Below are 17,344 nucleotides of genomic sequence, written 5' to 3'. Positions count from 1 at the left end.
ATTGTCACATGTCTCAGTGGAACAGGATCATCCCTGATTGAGAACCCTACTGGTCTCTAGATCTTCCCATCTCTCACTTTTATCCTCAAAGAGCTTCTCCTCTGTGGAGCATGTGAGCATTGTCGCCCATCTTTATTAAAAAAAAAAACCCAAAAACAAACAACTCATGCTTTTTTGGGGGTAGGGGTAACTCCTCTTAACTTTTATTCATCATCTCTGTCCTTCCTCTTCCCATCCACTTTTCAGAGTGAATTCTTTCACTCTTTTCTCCATTTCTTTCTTGCTTGTAACTCCATGGTGTCTCTGAAAATACTTTCAAGCCTTCCGTCCTCTTTTCTTGAGTTCCTGGTAGTGAATGTTACCACCACCTAGTAGTCCACGTTGTCATTGTCTCTTAATCCTCTGTCCTCCTCCATCCCTACCCCTACTCATCCACCCCATTCAGTCATTAAGTCTGTTCATTCTACCTTTGGAATATCTTTAGAATCCACTTACTGGTCTTTGAATCTCAAGTGTAGTTCTGTTCCATTTTATTTTCTACGTTGTAACCTGGGTGACCTTTCTGAAACAGACTCTTCCCATTTCAGACCTTCTTAATCATGAGTTCTGGGGCTCCAGTATCTGCAGTTTGAAAAGCTTACCAGGTGATTTTAATAGAACTCTAATTGTGTCATTCTCCCATTTACGAAATATTTCTTTGCCTTTAGGAATTCCTAAAACTCTTTACTGTTATTTTTACAGGGCGCTTCTTGATGTGATCCCAGTCTATTAGCAAAGCCATTTTTGTTACAAAAAATGATTTAGGTTCTTTTAAAAAAGTGTTTTGTGACAAGTCAGTATTTAGTCATTTCGTTATTGATACATTACTTATGACTGCCAATAAAATTTATCATTGAGGGGAGGGATCAGGAGGAAATGTGGGTATTCTAACTTAATGATTAATATTATGTGTCTATGACAGATTTGGCGGCTAAGTTTTAAAATGTTTAAATGATTTTTTTTTCTTGCAGGTATTTATAACAGCAATGATGTAGCAGTATCATTTCCAAATGTAGTATCGGGCTCAGGATCTAGTACTCCTGTCTCCAGTTCTCATTTACCTCAGCAGTCTTCTGGGCATTTGCAGCAAGTGGGAGCTCTCTCCCCATCAGCAGTGTCATCTTCAGCCCCTGCTGTTGCTACAACTCAGGTAAACTGTTAAATGTTATGAAGTAACCTATAGGCGGATCTCTCATTTTTTAAAGTGAGTTTGATTGGAGAAGAAAGAAATTGAATAGGGCTTCCTATAGGAATTTATGAAATACCTCCATTTGTTGTGACATGTAAATTAGTAATTTGGTACAAACTTTTATTCTTTTTAAAAAGTAGGACTTAGTGGGGGTCATGACTGGTTGGCTCATTGTAGAGCACGTGACTCTTACTTAATCTCAGGGTTCTGGGTTTGAGCCCCAAATTGGGTATAGAAATTACTTAAAAATAAAATCTTTAGGACTTAGAAAATATGATCCAATTTTGGACTTCTGTGGTTTTAAACATTCCTTTTAAAATTTTAAAAATCACAAATAACATTATTATTTTTTAAAAACTGGCATTAGAGAATAATGGGATAAAGAGTGATTGATTTCTTTAAGTACTGTATTCTTTTCCTCCTACTGGGAGAGAAAGAATGTACATAAATATTGTAGATAAGTGACTGTGCTGCCGATTGTGCATTTATCCCTTTCCTTTCTTTAGATCTGTAAAGTTACTAGTCTTCAGGAATCCTTTAAAAGTAAGAGTCCGTTCAGAAAAATCGTAATCTTGCATTATACAAATCCGACAGTAAATAGGCAGAGCTGTGCGCGCGCACGCGCGCGCGCGCGCGCACACACACACACACACACACACACACACACACACACTTTGCCAAAGGTAATAATTTAAAATTCCTTAAGTATATATTTTTTATTTGTTTAGAATTCCTTATAATTTTACTTTAATTTTATCCAAAGCTCCAGTAATAACCATCTTAGTGTTTGGAGAAAATTTTTAAGATTTTATTTACTTAATTTTATTTTAGAGGCGGGGGGGAGGGAGCATGCAAACAGTGGGAGGGAGAGAGACAGGCAAACTCCACACTGAGCACGGAGCCTGTGGGGCTGGGGGGTGGGTTGGGGTTGGGTGGGTCTCCATCTCACTACCCATGAGATCATGACCTGAGCTGAAATCCAGGGTCAGACGCTTAACTGACTTAGCCACTCAGGTACCCCAGGAGAAATTTATAACAAAGACAAATAATCTAATTACAATTAAATAGGTTGTAAGTTGCTGTAAATTTATACTTTATGTATGTGTTCATGATTTGCATTGTATAGGCCTTTAGAACATATATACACTTTCTAGTATTTTCTGTAAGCTGTACATCAAAGCATAGCATTAGTTATTTTTAAATATGTAATGGTGCAGTGCAAACAGTCACCATTATAATTAGGTTAGGTATTGGAATAAACAACAGACAGTTCGGCATAGAAAACCAATGGCATGATTAGTGGTATCATGTTTGAAAATGAAAGTTAACTATGTGGTGAACCTCTCAACCTGAATAAGGGGAGTTTGACTAATTTAGAAGAATTTTTTGTAGCTCATTTCACTAGCCTTGGTGAGGTAGCCAGCATACCAGGGGTGTGGGGTTAGAGAGGGTGCAAGGATAAATGAGAGAATGGTTCTTGCAAATAGTTTCATCTCTTTTAATTAAGTGTAGCCATATGCTGTTGATAGCTTTCTATCCTTGGACAAAGTCTCACATGAACATTTTCAGTGTGCATTTTTCTTTTCTTTCTTTATAAAAGTCTGTTTTAATTACTCTCTGGTTAATTCCAGGCTGAATTAAGCAAAAATCTCATTTCTTCTCATTCATTATGTTTGTGGTTTTGGGGGTTGGCATTAGGGAGGTAGATGGGGGAAGTGGTGGTAAAGAGAAATTTATAGCTAGAGGGAAAATTCCACTTAACATATGACTCAACTGAAGAACAAAGAAATCATAGTTGCAAGTAATCCAGGATTCAGTCCAATTAAAATCCTTACTGTTTATCCTCTTTCCATGTTTCAGTAAGATGGGTCTCTTATAAATATGATCATCTAGTTAGACTCAAATGCTGCATGCTGAGACAACTGCATCTATGATTCCGTCTAGCAGTAAATGCTTTCTGCCTTCAAGCTGAAGCTTATTTAGCTGGGCTTATCTGGTGCTGCTGTAGCAACCATCAGTCTCCAGGCAACTGAGGCACGTTGACCTCTCAGTTGAACTGAGTGCAGAACTACTTCAATTTAGCTGCCTGAGACAATAGTATTGGTATTGAATGTGCAAAATGTGAATTTTCTAGGCAATGTGCAAGGGAAATGATACAAAAATATTTAGAATAAAATGAATGTTTAGATAGGATTCTTAAAATTGTGGTGTACTTGGTAATTGAATCTTCTCTTCAAAATGACAAGTTTATTTCTGTTTAACTTTCATATAGGCCCTGTTTGTTTTCAAATTGCACAAGTCATTGTGTTTAGGTAATCAAATGGTAGCCTCCTATTTAGGGTTTCTTTATAGGTAGTTGATTAGCAATGCTTTAAGTGGGTTAATTCAAATTACCAGTATTTAAAATGTAATTATAGAAGTCTTGTAATAGTTATTAAGAAAACCATCACACCGGCAAGCAAATATTTTAAAAAACATAAATCAGAGAATGGAAATGTTGAATTTGAATAATGTTTTGTCTCCCTTACTTCCCCCAAAACTTAGCAAAAGTAGTAGTTTTTAGTGACTGGCTTAGTGCCAGCAGGATGAAAATCCAGAGGTCATTCTTGATCTTTCTGGCCTTGGTTTTTTAAGTAAGATAGACAGGCCTCTTGTTTGGCTTATTTGCTGTTTTAAGGATTGTTCCCTGGAAAGTGGTCAGGGAGGTAAGATCAGGAAGAGCTTAATAGAAATTAAAAACTGAGAACAGAATTGTGCTTTTAATGGGGGAAAAAGGAGACACATGTAAAATTGTAGGGAAAAAAATTGATGCTTAACAGCCCTAATTTTGAAAAAAAAAAACAAAACAAAACAAAAACAACAAAACCCCTTTATAAAAAATGTTTGAACCTAGTTTTATATTCTTCAGTGTTAAGTCCTTTTGTTTTATTTGATATATTTGCTTTTAGAATAATTATTCTTTCACAGATAACAGCAATAGAGGTAATAGTTTCTTAACATTATTAGAAGATAGAACTACTGTCCATGTGTTTGTTTTTTTTTTTTTTTTAAATGATGTGCTCTGCCCTTGCATCATATTTAGAGGTATAAATTAGTTTCTGTAGGTGTGTCACTGATTTTTCATTTTGCCTTTCAAGTTCCACTTTGTCTCCTAGTTCTACATTCATTCCGTTTGTCTTTTGGGAAATTTCAAGTGCTTTTGTTTGAAAGATGATTCCCTTAATAGAAAAATTTAAAGCTGAATGTAGTGAAAAAGTTGTGTGTTACATTATTTTCTGCATTCTGCATTTTGCTTTTGGGTACAGTCTTCATGTAGGTAATCTGCTTCCTTGTTTACTCTGTGTTACTATTATAAAAAATAAATTTAAAAATAAATGAAGAAACTTAAAAAATTTATGTGCTATTTAGTAATTGCTGATGTTTAAGTATTTTTAATGTACAGTTAATGACTAATGTTTTGCACATTTCTGTGAAACTTTTAATTCAGTCAGCTTTGACTACTTCATTTTCCAGCATGATAACTTTGGGGTGTGTGCCTGTTGGGAGTTGTCTTAGATGGAGTAGTCCTCAATTTCCTTTTGCATGATGTCTGCACTTCCATTCTGTTGGAGAAAATGGTTCAGTTTCTCAGGTAGATGGACCTGACTTCAGAGGATCTCTGACTTGATTGGTCAGAATGAAAGTTTCATCTTTTATGTTTTAAGAATTTCATAATGACTTGTAATTTTAAGGACGTTAACATTCTGAGCAAAATAAGTTTGTTTAAGTGCTTTGTAAAGTCACTTACTGTTGGGTGATCAAGAGGTTAAGTAACTATGCAACGTCACTTGTCTAGTCTAAAGTAAGTGGTGAAACTAAGTTTGGAAACAAGGCAGTCTGACTCTGGAGTCTGATCTACTGGTCTACTAATCATTACCATAAAAATGAATTTCCCAATGATGTGCTTCTCTTTGAAAAACGTTGTTAGGAATTTTACTGTGTCCATTTGTGTGACACAATGCTAAATAGGAATTTGAGTCAGAAATCTTGTTTCCCAGGAGCTTTGCTGCTTAGTACTGTGACTGTAGGCAGGTCTTTTAAATTTGTGGGTGTCAGTGTTTTTCGTGTGTAAAACCAAATACTTCAAATACCTGTCCTACCTGCTATGAAGACCGCTATGTTATGAAGTTTACATGAGAGCAAGTACTTTGTAGACCATAAAGTACTTTGGGTTTAATAGTTTATTATACTGATGTTAAAGTTATTATAGGACTCAGTTTTAGCTGTTACAGAAATAGCTTGTTTACCAGTGAGATAAATTGTACAGAAGCACTTTGCTTACTAAAAATAGTATTAAAAATTTTTCTGTTAAAATATATAATTCCATGTTAACATAGGTATGTGAATTTTAGCCATTTTAGGCTCAGTTTTTGACTGAGGTCTTTCCAGTTCTTAAGTTATTTCAATAGCTGCTTTGGCCCTAGGGGACTTAATTTTTTCTGCAAAAGATGGGTGAAATATTGATTAGGTATTAACCAATTAGGAAACCTGCTTAGAATTGGTTGGTTATTCTATACAGTCCTGTTGTCCAATCATGAGTGTTCAGTGATGGTTTAACAACAATTTAATCCCTCCCACTACTTTATAGAAACTCAATTGTGAAGCAGTTCAGCATTAGCCTAAACAATGGTTTTGAATACGTTAAGCTCCTAACAATTAGGGAGCAGTTTGGGGCATTGAATAATGTGGAATGATGCAATTGAATCTGACAGCTTTAACAGTCAGCCTACTCATGGGACCTGAAAGTTGTTCACACTTGGTTTCATCTCTCATCACACGCTGAGTATTAAAGCCTTACTGGTGGGAGCTGACACAGAAATGGGGCCTGTTATCAGAATATGTTTCATAGTGCAAAGTTTGAATTGAGTTGGAGAATATATGAAACTTTCCATTGTTCTCTAATTTTTCCTGGAAACTTTTCTAGTCCAGTTGTACTCGCAAATTGAAAAAATATATAAATTATCATTAAAGTATTTGAATCCCTACATTATATTTTCAATATTGCTATGTTGTTATAGAATACATAGATTAAAATATCATTGCATAATGAGACATATGTACTATCTAGTTTTTCCTAAGGAAGTAGGTTTTAATCTTTGAAATATAGCTGTGTTAATATCAATATAATCAATAGATGATATTCTCTAATAAGGTTGCTGGAAAATAATAGAAGTCATAATAGCATATGAAAATAATTTTTAAAATAAGCTAAAATATGAATGCATACCATGTAGAAAGAATTCTTTATAAGCCCTATATACTAGCTCAGTTAATTCTTGCAGTATTCTTAGGAGATAGGTGCTATTATTAGTTCCATTTTTACCCATGGAAATTGAAGACAGAGAGGGCTAGCACCTTGCCCAAGGTGAGAAAGGTTGATTTATGGCAGCTATAGTGATGATGAAAAGTTTTCTCTTCTAAGAATGTATATGAAACTGAAATTTTTAAAAGTAATACTTGGTTTAGTGAGTCTGACAAGATTTTGGAAGAATGTATTTTTAAGTCATTATGTCAGGATTGGAATGCCTGAAGCACCTCTACTGTGTTTTAGAGTTTGATTGACTTCAGTGTTTATTGACAGGTTAACTGTGCATTTAAAAAAATGCTTGTGAGGGGCGCCTGGGTGGCACAGTGGGTTGCCTCTGCCTTCGGCTCAGGTCATGATCCCAGGATCCAGGGATCGAGCCCGGCATTGGGCTCTCTGCTCAGCAGGGAGCCTGCTTCCCCCTCTCTCTGCCTGCCTCTCTGCCTACTTGTGATCTCTGTCTGTCAAATAAATAAATAAAATCTTAAAAAAAAAAATGCTTGCTATAGAGGTGCCTGGGTGTCTCAGTCGGTTAAGTGTCTGCCTTCAGCAAGGATCATGATCTTAGTGTCCTGGGATCAAGCCCCACATCAAGCCCCACATCGGGCTCTCTGCTCATCAGGGAACCTGCTTCCCCCTCTCTCTCTGCCTGCCTCTCTGCCTACTTGTGATCTCTCGCTCTCTGTCAAATAAATTAATTAAATCTTTAAGAAAAAAAAATGCTTGCTATAACCCCTTCCTGTATGAAGGAAGGTATGAAGTTTCATATCTACCTCTAGATGATGTGTTTCTGATACTTTACAAAGGTGAAGTTTTTGTAGGTTCTGTTCTCTCAAACTTAATTTTTGTTGTTTATTCTTTACTATTCTTTCTTTACCAACATTAGGGAGGGAAAAAACCCTAAATGAAAACGTCCACTTTTAAGTCTGATACTCAACTCAGTCGGCTTTAACCTTTTTCCCTCCACAACTAACTGGGGCCAGGTGCCTGGGAATTTGGTGGAGTTACTCTACAACTAGAGTTCTTTTAAAAACTTCTCTGTGGGGGTGCCTGGGTGGCTCAGTGGGATAAGCCTCTGCCTTCAGCTCAGGTCATGGTCTCAGGGTCCTGGGATCGAGCCCCACATCTGGCTCTCTTCTCTGCTCAGTGGGGAGCCTGCTTCCCCCTCCCTCTGCCTGCCTCTCTGCCTACTTGTGCACGCGCTCTCTCTCTCTCTCTCTCTGTCAAATAAATAATAAAAAGATAATAATAAAAAAAACTTGTATGGTCATAAGCAGACATTTGGAATATAGGAGTGAACTGTTATCAAGGGGAAATTTTTTTTTTTTAAGATTTTATTTATTTATTTATTTGTGAAAGAGAGAGAGTGAGAGAGCGAGCACAGGCAGGCAAAGGCAGAGGGAGAAGCAGGCTCCCTTGCTGAGCAAGTAGCCCGATGCGGGACTCCATCCCAGGACACTGGGATCATGACCTGAGCCGAAGGCAGAGGCTTTAACCCGCTGAGCCACCCAGGCGCCCCTGAAATGTCATTTTAATCTTGTTAATATTTTAATATGGTCTGTGAATCTACTTAGGAAACACTAAATTTCTTTGATTTGCTTTGAATTTAAATATATTGTGTTTTAGCATAATAATTTATTCTAAATTTGCTTAGGGTTGTTTGACTCAGGCACCTAAACATTTTTTTCTCCCATAGTGGCTTAAATTTACCTCAATAATTATTCAATTTATTCTTAATCTACTTGCTTTTGGGTCCATCTTGCAAAATAATTATAGTTCTCTTTTACTAAAGTATTAGAGTAAGTGTTGTTTGTAACATCTTTTTTTTTTTTTAAGATTATTTATTTATTTGACAGACAGAGATCACAAGTAGGCAGAGAGGCAGGGGGAAAAGCAGGCTCCCTGCTGAGCAGAGAGCCTGATGCGGGGCTCAATCCCAGGACCCTAGGATCATGACCTGAGTGGAAGTGGTTCCTTTCAATTATTAATCTTGAGAAAGGAACATATTGGAAGATACATATTGGAAGTTAAAGCCGAAGTTTATTATGGCAATATGAAATTAAAATATTTATTAAATATTTTTATCTTTATCCAACCTAACACCTGTTTTCACGTGTTGAGTAGATGATACGATTTCAGTGGGACGCAATTAAGTAACAAGTTTGTTTTTAAGATTTTATTTTTATTTATTTGAGAGAGAAAGTATAGGAGGAAGGCAGAGGGAGAAGCAGACTCCCCGCTGAGCTAGAAGCCTGACTTGGGGCTCTATCCCAGGACCCTGAGATCATGATCTGAGCTGACGTCACATGCTTAACCAAATGAGCTGCCTAGATGCCCCATAATCTTTTTTTTTGTTGTTTTAAGTTCTTATTTTAAATTATAGATGTATATAGAAAAGTTGGAGAAGTAGTAGCGTTCACATATATCCTGGATATCCTTCACTCAGTCTCCCCAGAGTTAACAACTCATATCCGTGATAGTGCCAAGAGATTCAAGGAGGATCTCTGCCCCCCTTAGTAGCCGTTCTCCTTACCTGGGCAAGATAAAATTAAAATGTCCTAAGGTGGGTACTTCTCTGCAGAAAGAATCTTTTATACCAGGTCTCTGAAGCCTACTTATGGTGTATTAGTCATTGACTTTCAGTGCACTTTTAAAAATTTATTTCTAAAATATGCTGTGGGAGAAGTGTGTGTGTATGTTGTTTCCTTTATTCCAGATTTCTCTTAAAATGAGAGCCTTCAGTGACCTCTATGCTTCTTAACCAGTGTTTCTTTAGATTCACATGGAATTCCTTCTATCCCCTAGAATCTTAGTGCTTTCACTTATGCTTTCCTCAGTAAGTGACCCTCCCCACCCCATTCTCCCGTACTCTTCTTCATTGCATCTAAGTAGTTGTAAATTTTTCACTGAACTGATGGGGGTGTCTTGGCCCTGAGGTGACAACAGAGTTATCATGGGCTCCCAACATTAAACATTATAAACATCATTTCAGAAGTATTGGCTAAGCAGTGTCAGACATTTGTGGATTCTTTAGTAACTCATGTTACCGGTTAAAGTGATGTTAATGACTTGCGTTTTAATGTAGAATGCTTTAAATATCTTACTACACCATGAAATGCTACCTGATAAAATTAATAACTTTTAACCTCTTTCCAAAGTTTCTGGTTTCAATAAATGTAATAATTTTTAAAAAAACAAACTACCAGATAATTTTTACTCATTCAGGAATTTGAGTAATTGGCCATTTAGGATAATGAAGACTATATTCCCATTTTAGGTTTTTATTTTATTATTAATTTTATTTTTGCCTGGCACCTTTATAAAATATAGACTTTCGTTTTTTGGAAATACGCTAAAGATGATTTATCTTCTTCTTGATGATAGTCATTATGCAAATCAGTTATTATGCAGTACTGCTTCGCATTTTGATCTTTTAGTATGGTGGGCTAATTTGTGATAGAGTAACTAAGATAATTTAAAGACTACATCAAAAAATGTGAAGCTAATAAGGAGAAATATAAAGCCCTTGCAGAAACAGCCCTTCCTGAAAAAGTGTTTTTCTGAGGAGTAGGATCTTTTGATTCTTATCAAGAGACTAAGACAGCTCATAAAACTGATAATTGGAACTAAAAAAGTGGTCCAACTGGTGTAATATTAGTTATGTTTCAACCATTATAGATGACTGCATGAAAAAGGAGAGTCAGAAGGCTAAGGTACAGATGCTAAGGCATTTAGTGTTCCGTGTTCTTTGAGCACCACCTCAGCAGCACTCTGGAATGTGCTCTCACTCTTGGCCGTATTTTTCTCTCTTTTCTCATACTGTTAGCTGTTGATTCCTGCTGCCAACAAATGTCTCAAGAGCTGACTTTTCTTCCTCTTTCTAATTAATTTTCTGTTTCTAATCTTTGATATGCTTACTTGATCTTTGTAGAATTATATCTAGAGTAAGAGCAAATTGGCTCTGCAAAGGATATTTTTAAGTACATGGTACCTGAGATGTTTACACATGGGACTGGTAACATCTGGTCTTTCTGTTTGTCTGTTTGGTGATTTTTCTTACCCTAGGTTATTTACTGAGTAGCCAAAATGTCCAGGTAGTTGACTTCTGGAGATGTAAAAAAACTTAAGTATATTTCCATTTATGAATTTAGTATGCTATGCTTTTTTAGTGTGCTATACTACTTAAATACATGGTAAATGTCTAGTGTGATCTTGAGGTTAAAATTATGCCTTACCTTTTACTGAGGGCTAATTGATTGTTAAACAAGACTTTATAGTATAAACTTACTGAGTTTCTATACACATCTTTAATAAGAGGAAAAATGAAACCGAAAATTGACCAATTAAACTTAGACATGAAAGAATGAACTAGAAAATACACCCTTTCAAACAATGGAAAACAGGGACAGGATTCTGCATCACAGACTATTTCTGTGAATTGTAAAGTCCAGTTTTCATGCCCAGTAAGTATAATGTCAGGGACTGAGTCTTTCCAGAAACACAGTTTATTTTCTGTATTATTTTGCTCATTATAGCCACTGTGTTGTCTTGGTCTCCTGTGTGCAGTTGTACAGGTTGGAGTGTCCCCTGTCTTTTGTTTTGCTGTTATTCAGCTTCTTTATATTAGAAGTGCTTCAATCCTTGGAAATTATTTTTTATTATAAATAAATTATTTACAGTTCTGAAGTAACTGTACAGTGATTCTGTTTTTATAAAACTTAAGTTTGATTTCATTCATGAAAAAGAATACGAAGTCTACTTTAAATATTTGTGGTTCTGTTAAATCTGAAAAGTATTTCAGGCTAATAATAACTTTCTTTGAGAAACAGTATTTTGTGTACAAGAGATTTGCTCCCAAAATGCCACATTTTAAGGTTATAATATTCTTAGAAAGTGGGAGAAAGTATTCACATCAAAGAAGGCATTTTTATTACATTGGATTACGCAAGACTTTGGCCAGCCTCCTTAGCTTCATCTGTTTAAGGGTTCATTTTCACTTGTTTGGCACAAGTCCCAGTAGAGGCCTTCAGAATTGTGGTTAGCAACATGAATGAATTACAAACTTTGGACCAGCTCTCCAGTTAGTGGAGCTGGCTTCCTGCCAAAAAGACAGTGCCTTATATGGGGTCAGGGCAAAGCTGTGATTCGTTGAGCTCTGCATTGTATAGAAAACATACTTGTGATGCCTGTTTGCTTTCTTTTAAAATAAAAACAAAACAAAACAGAAAAAGCAGCAGGCTTCCAAGTCTATCAAAATAGGAAGTAACAGAATAGTGTGCAGGTTTTACTAATGACAGAGTTAAGCAATGGAAATATTGCTCTTTGTAGTTAAAATACTAAAAGTAGAAATTGGACCTTTTGACCTCCTTCGCCAGCCTGTGATGTAAGAGACTGAGGCATTTGTTAGACATCTGTTGTCTACCTGCCCTTATTTTGTAAATGGTTTAATAAGATTAAATAATTAGTCATATGGTCACAGGGTAACCATGCCATTGGGTTTTGTTAGTGACTAGATACTTTGAAATTAAAGCAAGAGTAACCTTGTGCCAGTCTTTATGTTTTTAATCTGGAATTATGCAACTTCAAAAATTGAAATGTTGGAGTGATAAAACAAGAATGAAATCTGCTCTTCAGAAAGTTAGGAATGTTTGCTTATATTCTTAGGTTGGAAAAAATAGTTACTAGGTCTATTAGAGGAAAAATATGAAGATATTTTCAAATACAATTCATTTATCTTTGTAATTCTTTTCATTTAGGCAAATACACTGTCTGGATCTTCTCTTAGTCAGGCACCATCTCATATGTATGGCAGTAGATTAAATCCAAGTTCATCAATGGCAGCTCTTATAGTTCAGTCTGAAAACAATCAAACAGGTAGGTTTTCAAGAATTAATAAATTCTCCCCCAATGTAATTTCCCCTCACCCCGACCATTGGCTCATTTTATTTGAAAAGTCTAAAGGTGTGGTAGATATAGGATTGTGCTACACCCCGCCTCCCACTGCCCCCCACCACAGTTGGAAGTAAATAGTGTGCTGTGCTGCAAAACAGTGATGTGCTTTTTTACTGTCTGAAATGTAAATGTTTAAGCAGAGCCATCAGCAGGCAGGAATGCAACAATGTCTCCTGTGACTTTTGTGATTGATGTGTTCAGTTCTCAGTTCTGTGCAATGAAAGTAACATAACACTAGGCTTTTCTGTGAATAGCCTAAACCTTTATTTGCATAATTCATGAAATTGCATTACACAAACTTGGTTAAAAAAAATCCTGTTAGAGAATTTCTACAGTGTTTAGTAATCCTGTGAATTTTTACCAGTTGACATTTTGTAGCATTTGCCTCTTGTACTGTTTTAATGAGCCACTGGATTTGCTTTGTTTCATTCCATCCTTAAGGATTTGTTGACATGTCCAAGTAGTCATGCCTGTTTGGGGGAAGGGAATGGGTTTAGCAGTTCACCAAGAATGGATCAGTCATGTCTTTACCCTTTAAGGGTCAGAGGTTACCTGCCTCAGTATAAGGGGAGGACAAACTTGAAAGAGGCCAGATAGGGTGATTTTAGAAGGAGCTGACTGTAGGAGAAATACAAGTTACTTTTCAAGCAGAGATAATTTGGTGAATTATCTTAATTCGGAGAATTATTTTGAAGAAACTAATTTTTTCCTTTTTAAGTACAGACTATTCCTACTTGTTTTTATCAACTTAAATTTTTGGTGTTCAGTTTTATTCTTGGCGTGAGGATCCATGTAATATATGTAATTTTGGTTACGGTGTGCGGCTCTGTGTAATACATTATGCATTTTATGACTTGTCTTGGGATGCAAAGTGTTAAAAAATACAAAGCATAAGGATTTGCTGTGATAAGCATACAGATTAGCTGTCCACAGCTGTGATTCATTACTTTAACCGTAGAAATTAAAAGTGGCTGAGGGGAGGGTACTGCAAATGCATACCACGCTTCTGTGCTGTAAAATTGAAAGGAATGAAAGAACGGAACATAATCCATGGCCTTCTACACCCACAAAAACGTGTAGAGACAACGCCTTACATGCCACAGTTCAGCAATTCTGAACTAGCAACATACTAGATCTTCTACTTTCATAGTAACTGCAAAGATAGTGGTAAAGGTTTTATATGTTTTAGGAAAAATCAGGGCAAGAGCTTAAAACCTCTTATCTAGTGAGAGTCACTTTATCAGCTATGAAATATTTACACTGCAGATCAAGATCTTGGAGACAATAGCCGCAGCCTTGTTGGCAGAGGAAGCTCACCCCGAGGAAGTCTCTCACCACGGTAAGCATTATTTACTCTGCCCAGTATAGGCAAAGGAAACATTTTGAGATTTGGGAACTTCTTTATCTCGTATCAGAGCATACATTTGTGAGGCTGTAAAAGCATTCTGTAGATAAGAAGCATGTCTGGACTGTCAAGAAAAATGATTCTAAATTAATTTGAATATTAAACACATGGTTAGATTTCTAAGCTTTTCAGAAGACATCCCTTTTCTTAGATTTCCAATGAGTTTCAACTCTCTTGTTTTTATCATTTGTATATTTAGCTGCTGGTACTATTAACTACATTAATTTGGCTAATTCTTTTTGGTCATGAAGTAGTCTTTAAACCTCTTAAAGGTGTAATACTCAAGACTTTCAACTTTGGGTTCCAGTTTTAGCTCTGTTGTGGGCAATGCACTTAACCCTTTGATCTCTAGTTCCTAGTTCTTGGGGCTCATTTGTAAAAATCCCTCTGTTCTTGCAAGGGTACCTGGTTGGCTTAATCAGAAGAGCATTGAGCTCTTGATGTTTGGGTCGTAAGTTTGAGTCCCAATTAGGTGTAGAGTTTACTAAGAAAAAAATAAACTTTTGAAAAAAAATCTCTCTAGTTCCTAAAATTGTTTGAATCTAAGTATAACAGATTGTTACATTGTTCTGTGAAATGGCCGTAAATACTATTATGATAGAGTTTAGGTATCTTACGTAATGTATGTAAGGTTACTCTGTTAGCAGAATTCTTACCAGAGTTCTATGGGAAGGATCGAATTTCTCTGAGCATAGTCTAAGTGCCCCACATCTTCTGTTCTCAGTGGGGAGTATGGCAGAAGGGAATGTTGTATCAATTTATAGAAAACAATGGAACTTTAGGCGGTGACTCTCTTTTTATTAATTGTCTTATTTCAACTTCTGTACCTTCTTCCAGTTTGTTTTTTCTCTGCTCTTTAATTTTGTAAACTCTGCCTCAAACACGGTTAGACTAGGTGAGAATGGAGAACAGGAGGTTAAAAGCCCATTCTAGAGTCTTTTTTCCACTGTGAGAAATGAACATTTTTCAACTGTGGGAACTCAAAAAGTCTGTTAAAAATTAAGATTTTTATGCAAGGATACCAATAATATCTGTTGTTATGTTGCTCATATATTGATAATGTCTTAAGAAACATCTTTATCAGATTGGTTCGATAACCTCTAATTTTGGTATTTTCTAGTGGTACACCCAGTAGTGTCTTTTCCTGTAAAATTCCTGGTGACCTAAAAGTAGTATTATTTTTCCTAATTGATTTCTGGAGGAAATGAAATATTCCTTCTTTTCCAACTAGGAATCTGAAGTACACAGTGATTAACATCAGCTGACTAATCTATAATTTTATGCTATGATTATTTCTGTACTATTTTATTATTCTTTTCATAGAAAAAAACTAGTGGGCTTTTGCTCATATGTTTAGTGGAGGAAGCATTTCTGTATTCCCCTCTTAAACTTAAAATATCATAGAAGCTATCCAGAAATTTTGCAAGATCCCTCAGTGTTATTTTGCTTTGCATAGTTCTTAGTTTTTCATTAGGTAAATGGATAAAACATTTAAAGCAATAAATTTTACCAAATTATTTTTAGCATATATTTCCAACTTTATATTACCCTTTAAAAATCAGCCTGAAAGGTAATAACCTAAATTATCTTGGTATAATGTACTATTTGGAGAGGGATGGTCAACTGTATGGAGCACGTGATATTTACTTGAGTAATGAAAAAACCTCATTTGTTTAACTTGTTGAAGGAGATTTAGTAGAGAAGCACACCGAGGCAGTGGCAGAACACTAGTGGGCTGTTAGAACACCCGAGCTGCGTCCAGCTCTGCCCAGCAGTGTATCTTTGCACAAGTTACTAAAACCCCATCCTCTTTTCCTCATATGGAAATGGAACCAATAACCAGGTTTTGACTTCTCATGAGGCTGTTACGAAGATCATATGAGATAATTATGTGGAAACACACTGGAAAGCCTAAAGCCCTTCACTAATGTACTGTGTTAGCATGGAGGCTGGAGAGCAGAAATGGCCACATTTACGAATTTAAAACAAAAAAAGGATGAGAGAACATTACACGTTCATCTTAATATAAGCAATATTTGTTTTGGAAGACTGAAGTTATTACCACTTGAAGTACAGATCCAAGACATTTTAGAAAAATTTGTATAGAGGGTTCAAATAAAAATTACTTTAATCTTGCTAATGTTCCTTAATCCTGTCAATACTAGAAAATCTGTATTTTTGACTTTATAACAAAAGGCTACTTCAATATTATTAAAAATTTCTTTTTGCTAATATTTGAGATTCTATTGGATGTAAAATAAAATGCCTTCTACATTATTATAATTGCACAGTGTTACTCTTGATATTTTGTGTATTAAAGCAGAATGGTGGGTGGAACTCCTCCTGGCTATTTATTTTCACGTTTTCTAATACTGTCTTTCCCCCTTTTGTCTAAAGCTATATCAGGTTCTTTTACAGCCTGTTTCAGAGATTATTGAGGGGTTGTTTTTATTTTCTAATGGTTTTTAATTACCGAGAATAGCTAGCTATTCCACTGATTTTATAATTTGGGGAGGAAGAATGGTAATTACTCAATTTTAGGGTGGATTATGGTTTTATCATTCTTCAGTGTAGGCAGCCTAGAGTTAGAAGACTTTACAGGGAAAGGGTCAGCGTAAGGTGAGAAATGTGAATGCACTCTCTTTCTGTTTAAACTGAGAATTAATATTTTCAACAGATCTCCTGTAAGCAGCTTACAAATTCGCTATGATCAACCAGTCAACAGCAGTTTGGAAAATCTGCCTCCAGTAGCAGCCAGCATAGAACAGCTTTTGGAGAGGCAGTGGAGTGAAGGACAGCAGTTTTTATTAGAACAGGGTACTCCCAGTGACAGTAAGTATTCTTTTCATGTCTTTAAAAGATGGATGGACAGACAGATGGATAGATGCAGCAGTCACATTTCATCAATAGTAAAATTATGAGATGTGTTTTATAGAATATGGCAAGAAAGTGTACTGTAGTGTTTTAATAGAACAGATTCTACAATTTTACCACTGGTCTTATATTTACCTATTACTAATGCTAGGATCTTGGGCAAGTTTCCTGATGTGTACGTTATCTCCCATTTGTAGAGTGGGAATAATAATATACCTATATCACAGTGTTGTTTTGGGTATTAAATGGCATAAAAACTGTGAAGAGCATTGCCTAGCTCACAGTAAGCACCTATCTGTTCAGTGGTTATTCTTACTGTTTTAAATTATTTTAATATTGGTACTTTGTTCTTATGAATTTTTAAACTTTTTAAAAAAATTTTATTTATTTATTTGACAGAGAGAGACAGAGAGGGAACACAAGCAGGGGAGTGGGAGAGGGACAAGCAGGTGTCCCGCTGAACTTGGAGCTCAATGTGGGGCTTGATCCTAGGACCCCAGGATCAGATCTGAGCCGAAGGCAGACACCTGCCCCTGTTCCT

General features: G+C 36.0%; 1 protein-coding gene across 14 annotated transcripts in view; it reads left to right on the top strand.

The window, feature by feature from the left end:
* MLLT10 (MLLT10 histone lysine methyltransferase DOT1L cofactor) overlaps positions 1 to 17,344 on the top strand; it is a 233,834-nt gene that overhangs the window by 203,083 nt on the left and 13,407 nt on the right. For all 14 annotated transcript variants that reach the window (XM_032880843.1, XM_032880840.1, XM_032880839.1 and 11 more), the window contains 4 exons: positions 1,011 to 1,189; positions 12,329 to 12,446; positions 13,791 to 13,863; positions 16,607 to 16,761. In XM_032880843.1, coding sequence (XP_032736734.1) covers positions 1,011 to 1,189; positions 12,329 to 12,446; positions 13,791 to 13,863; positions 16,607 to 16,761 — 525 coding nt within the window. The remainder of the gene's footprint in view (positions 1 to 1,010; positions 1,190 to 12,328; positions 12,447 to 13,790; positions 13,864 to 16,606; positions 16,762 to 17,344) is intronic.

This window comes from Lontra canadensis, unplaced genomic scaffold, assembly GCF_010015895.1.
Source record: "Lontra canadensis isolate GAN:19392208 unplaced genomic scaffold, GSC_riverotter_1.0 scaffold72, whole genome shotgun sequence".
In the NCBI taxonomy this organism is placed as follows: domain Eukaryota; kingdom Metazoa; phylum Chordata; class Mammalia; order Carnivora; family Mustelidae; genus Lontra; species Lontra canadensis.
The sequence above is the reverse complement of the archived record's forward strand: the minus strand, read 5'-3'. Positions and strand labels throughout refer to the sequence as shown.